A 3,576-nucleotide genomic window follows, 5' to 3' on the forward strand; every position below is an offset into this window, starting at 1 on the left:
TTTCTCAGGTTTGGGTGGACACTCCACCTGAGAATATTGTTCATTTGCTTGCTTGATTAATGAAATTATTTAGTTATTTTTTTTTAAGGTCTTCCTTCCCCATACAATTAGTTATTGTTAATTTTGCAAATAATTTTGTATTATTAAAAATATTTATGGTCTCTTCAAAAAAAAAAATTATGGAAATTTAAAATAAATATTTTAAAGGTAGTGGATCGTTGACTTTTCATGTTTCCATTTTTGTCCAGAGAAAAGGAAAAGAGGCTGTTGGGTGACAATCAGTTAGCTGACTCGCTCCTGTTTAGGATGAAATTACCAAACTACCCATGGCCTTCCCACATGCCTCATTTCTTTTATACGTTTCTTCTTCATCTTCTTCTTTCTGAGATTACTGATCTGTGTATGTAATCCAATTATATATTATTTATATATATAATACGTTTATATTTGTATACGCAATATATGCATACATGTGAGAGATAATTTGCTCCAACTGTCTGGATTTTCTGTTCATAATCTGGAGTTTCAATTTAATTGCTCGGATTTGTGTTATTTTGAATTGAACTGATCTGGATTTTTGGAGGAAGGCGAATATAGGGTTTGGATTTCCGTCGGTGGATTTGATTTGAATTGAGTTGGAGAAATATAGAGAGAATGCTCCAGGATTCTGGTTCGGAGGTGGAACCTGAAGATTCTGAATCCGAACCCGAGTTCGTTGAGATCGATCCTTCCGGTCGCTATGGTCGGGTTAGTAAACTTATTATTGGTTTTTTCCTTTTTGTAGTGATTTTCTCTTCTGAATTCTGTGCGCATCAGATTGTTACCCCTTTCCTGGCCTTTCAGTTTCGTATCTGCTTATTTTTCTGGATTGTTAGTCGTGAGAGAAGTATTCCTGCTTGTTGGCTTTAAAATGCTCGTGCAGATTTTTTTTGTCTTGTTGTAAATTTTAAATTTGGAAACTGAACACTTTCATTTTTTGGCTTTTTCTTCAGTTTTATATTTAATGCAGTTCCTTAATCTCGTGTTATATTAAATTATTTAAATCAATATGGGTCCACTTTAATTTATATGATCTCAGTTTGATCACTAGACAGCATAATGGAGGAATTTGTTTTCAGGGAGTTGGGAGTAGTTTTTTCTTTGAGCTGTAAATAATCCGTACATTTAATGATCTGAGTGCATTGTGTTGCAATTTGCAGTACAAAGAGGTGCTAGGAAAAGGAGCTTTCAAGAAAGTGTATCCTTTTGCGAGTTAGCGTCATTCAGAAATGGGCCTACTTTTGTATTAAATTCCCTTTGTTGAATTCTCTGTTGTCCACACAACTTTGATAATCCTTGACTTAATGTTTGGAAATACAGATATCGAGCATTTGATGAATGGGAGGGAATTGAAGTGGCATGGAATCAGGTTAAGGTCACGGATTTGCTGAAGAATTCTGTGGACTTGGAGCGTCTTTATTCTGAAGTCCATTTGCTGAAAACTCTCAAGCACAAGAACATTATCAAGTTCTACAACTCATGGGTTGACACAAAGAATGAGAATATCAACTTCATTACTGAAATATTCACTTCAGGAACTTTAAGGCAGTAAGTTGAAGTGAAATATTTTTATTGTTGTGGTAAAATGCAGGATACCTCTTGAGGTTTCACCAATTCACATCCCTATGGTTTAGCACATGGTTGTAAATTTCTGACTTTTAAACCCTGCAAACTGCCCCATAGTAATAATTATCAAAAGGTAAATTTAGGAGATATCGTGCAGGGTGTTAAAACCTTAAATGGGTTATCTATATATTTTTGAACCATATGATTCTCAAAAAAATCACAGAATCTATAGGGTATAAATATAATTGGCATTTGACACTTTTCTTTGACTTTCTACTTTCCGAGTATAATACAGATCTCACTTCCAATTCATGAAAGTTGCCTTTCTGTATGCTTATTTAGGTATCGAAAAAAACATAAAAAGGTTGAAGTGAGAGCATTGAAGAATTGGTCTAGGCAGATATTAGAGGGGCTTTCCTATCTTCACAGCCATGATCCTCCAATTATTCATAGGGATCTTAAGTGCGACAATATATTTGTAAATGGTAACCAAGGTGAGGTGAAAATTGGTGACTTAGGACTGGCTGCCATTCTGCGTAAGGCTCGTTCTGCTCACAGTGTCATTGGTGAGTTCTTCAACCTCTGTTCTTTTTATTGTTGTTATTTGTTTATTTATTTTGTTTGGGAATAAATTTTTAAACAAAATGGTTGAACTGTTGACTCTTGCTCATTATACATAATTCTTGAGCTATCAGCAAATTGAAGTGGCTCCATCTCCTTTATTAGGCACACCGGAGTTCATGGCACCAGAACTCTATGAGGAGGAATATAATGAACTTGTAGACATATATGCCTTTGGTATGTGCTTGCTGGAGCTTGTGACTTTTGAATATCCATATGTTGAGTGTGCCAATGCTGCTCAAATATTCAAGAAAGTGACAGCAGTAAGCATTCATAAACTGTTTTTTTTGTTTGCTGTACAAATCCATCGTATTTTTTCTTGCCTTTTATTTATTTATTTATTTATTTATTTATTTTTGCCTTACTATTCTAATGTTTATTTTACTAGGTTGTGTATTTTAAGTGACTTAAAATATCATAGCTCTATGGAAAATGTTACAGCTATGGTTGACTCTTCTGGTTGTCTCTAGACAATAATCATGGAAAATGGAGTTAGAGAATGCATAAATTTTTACTAGATGTGGCGGATGGGAGGATTGGATACTTGGATGAAACATGGGCAATTAAAATTTGGGCTAAACTAAATTTTGGCAGTATGAATTTACCTATTCTTTTCAGTTTTCAAAAAATATTAAAATCATTCATGGTTCTCAGTTTAAATTTGTAGTTCTTCATTTTGAAATACTATTTTACTCCATTTTAATATTTTCTCAATGTAGTTGAGTCAACGTAGCACTAGAATGAAAATGTTGCAATTTTAATTTTAAAACAAAGCCATTCTATCATTTTTTGCTTTCCCAAAACACAAATACATTTCAATAATTAGCATAAACAAAAAGTTCTGACATCAAAATTTATTTTAGCAGTAGTACCTAAAAATGGAAAGGAAAATAATTTAGTAATAATCAAAAATTTAAAAAATGTAGAATCCTAAATAAAGAAAAAACAGCCCTATGAAGTATAGTGATATACTTATAGTATTTTATCAATATTATGAATAATATCATGAAGTTATATTTATGTGTGTGTTCCACAATAAGGAAAAAATGGCAATGAAGATTTGATTTCAGTTTAAATAACAAATTTGCATGGAATAAAAATTTTAGAAAAAATGTTTTAATTGTTTAAGTTGGGTCCACATTTCTACCAAAAGACTCTGAAATGCCTCTCATGGGTAGAAAAAGCTACAGGTAGGAAACTAAAATATGGGTAAGAGGGCGCCCCATGGCTAGGCCATGAAAACCAATATTTTGGGAAGGGTAAAATATGGGCTGTCAATTCCGGGCATATAAACTTTTTACCACCTCAAAAAAAAAAAAAAAAAAAAAAAAAAAAAAAAAAAAAAAAAAA

The 3,576-nt window shown here is 32.7% G+C and overlaps 1 protein-coding gene across 1 annotated transcript in view; it reads left to right on the top strand.

The window, feature by feature from the left end:
* The first annotated feature begins 421 nt into the window (after positions 1 to 421).
* LOC115996605 (probable serine/threonine-protein kinase WNK3) overlaps positions 422 to 3,576 on the top strand; it is a 7,513-nt gene continuing 4,358 nt past the window's right edge. The window contains exons 1-4 of the mRNA XM_031235917.1: positions 422 to 747; positions 1,360 to 1,587; positions 1,948 to 2,171; positions 2,332 to 2,489. Coding sequence (XP_031091777.1) covers positions 740 to 747; positions 1,360 to 1,587; positions 1,948 to 2,171; positions 2,332 to 2,489 — 618 coding nt within the window. The 5' untranslated portion in view covers positions 422 to 739. The remainder of the gene's footprint in view (positions 748 to 1,359; positions 1,588 to 1,947; positions 2,172 to 2,331; positions 2,490 to 3,576) is intronic.

Source organism: Ipomoea triloba, chromosome 11, assembly GCF_003576645.1.
Source record: "Ipomoea triloba cultivar NCNSP0323 chromosome 11, ASM357664v1".
Taxonomy (NCBI): Eukaryota; Viridiplantae; Streptophyta; class Magnoliopsida; order Solanales; family Convolvulaceae; genus Ipomoea; species Ipomoea triloba.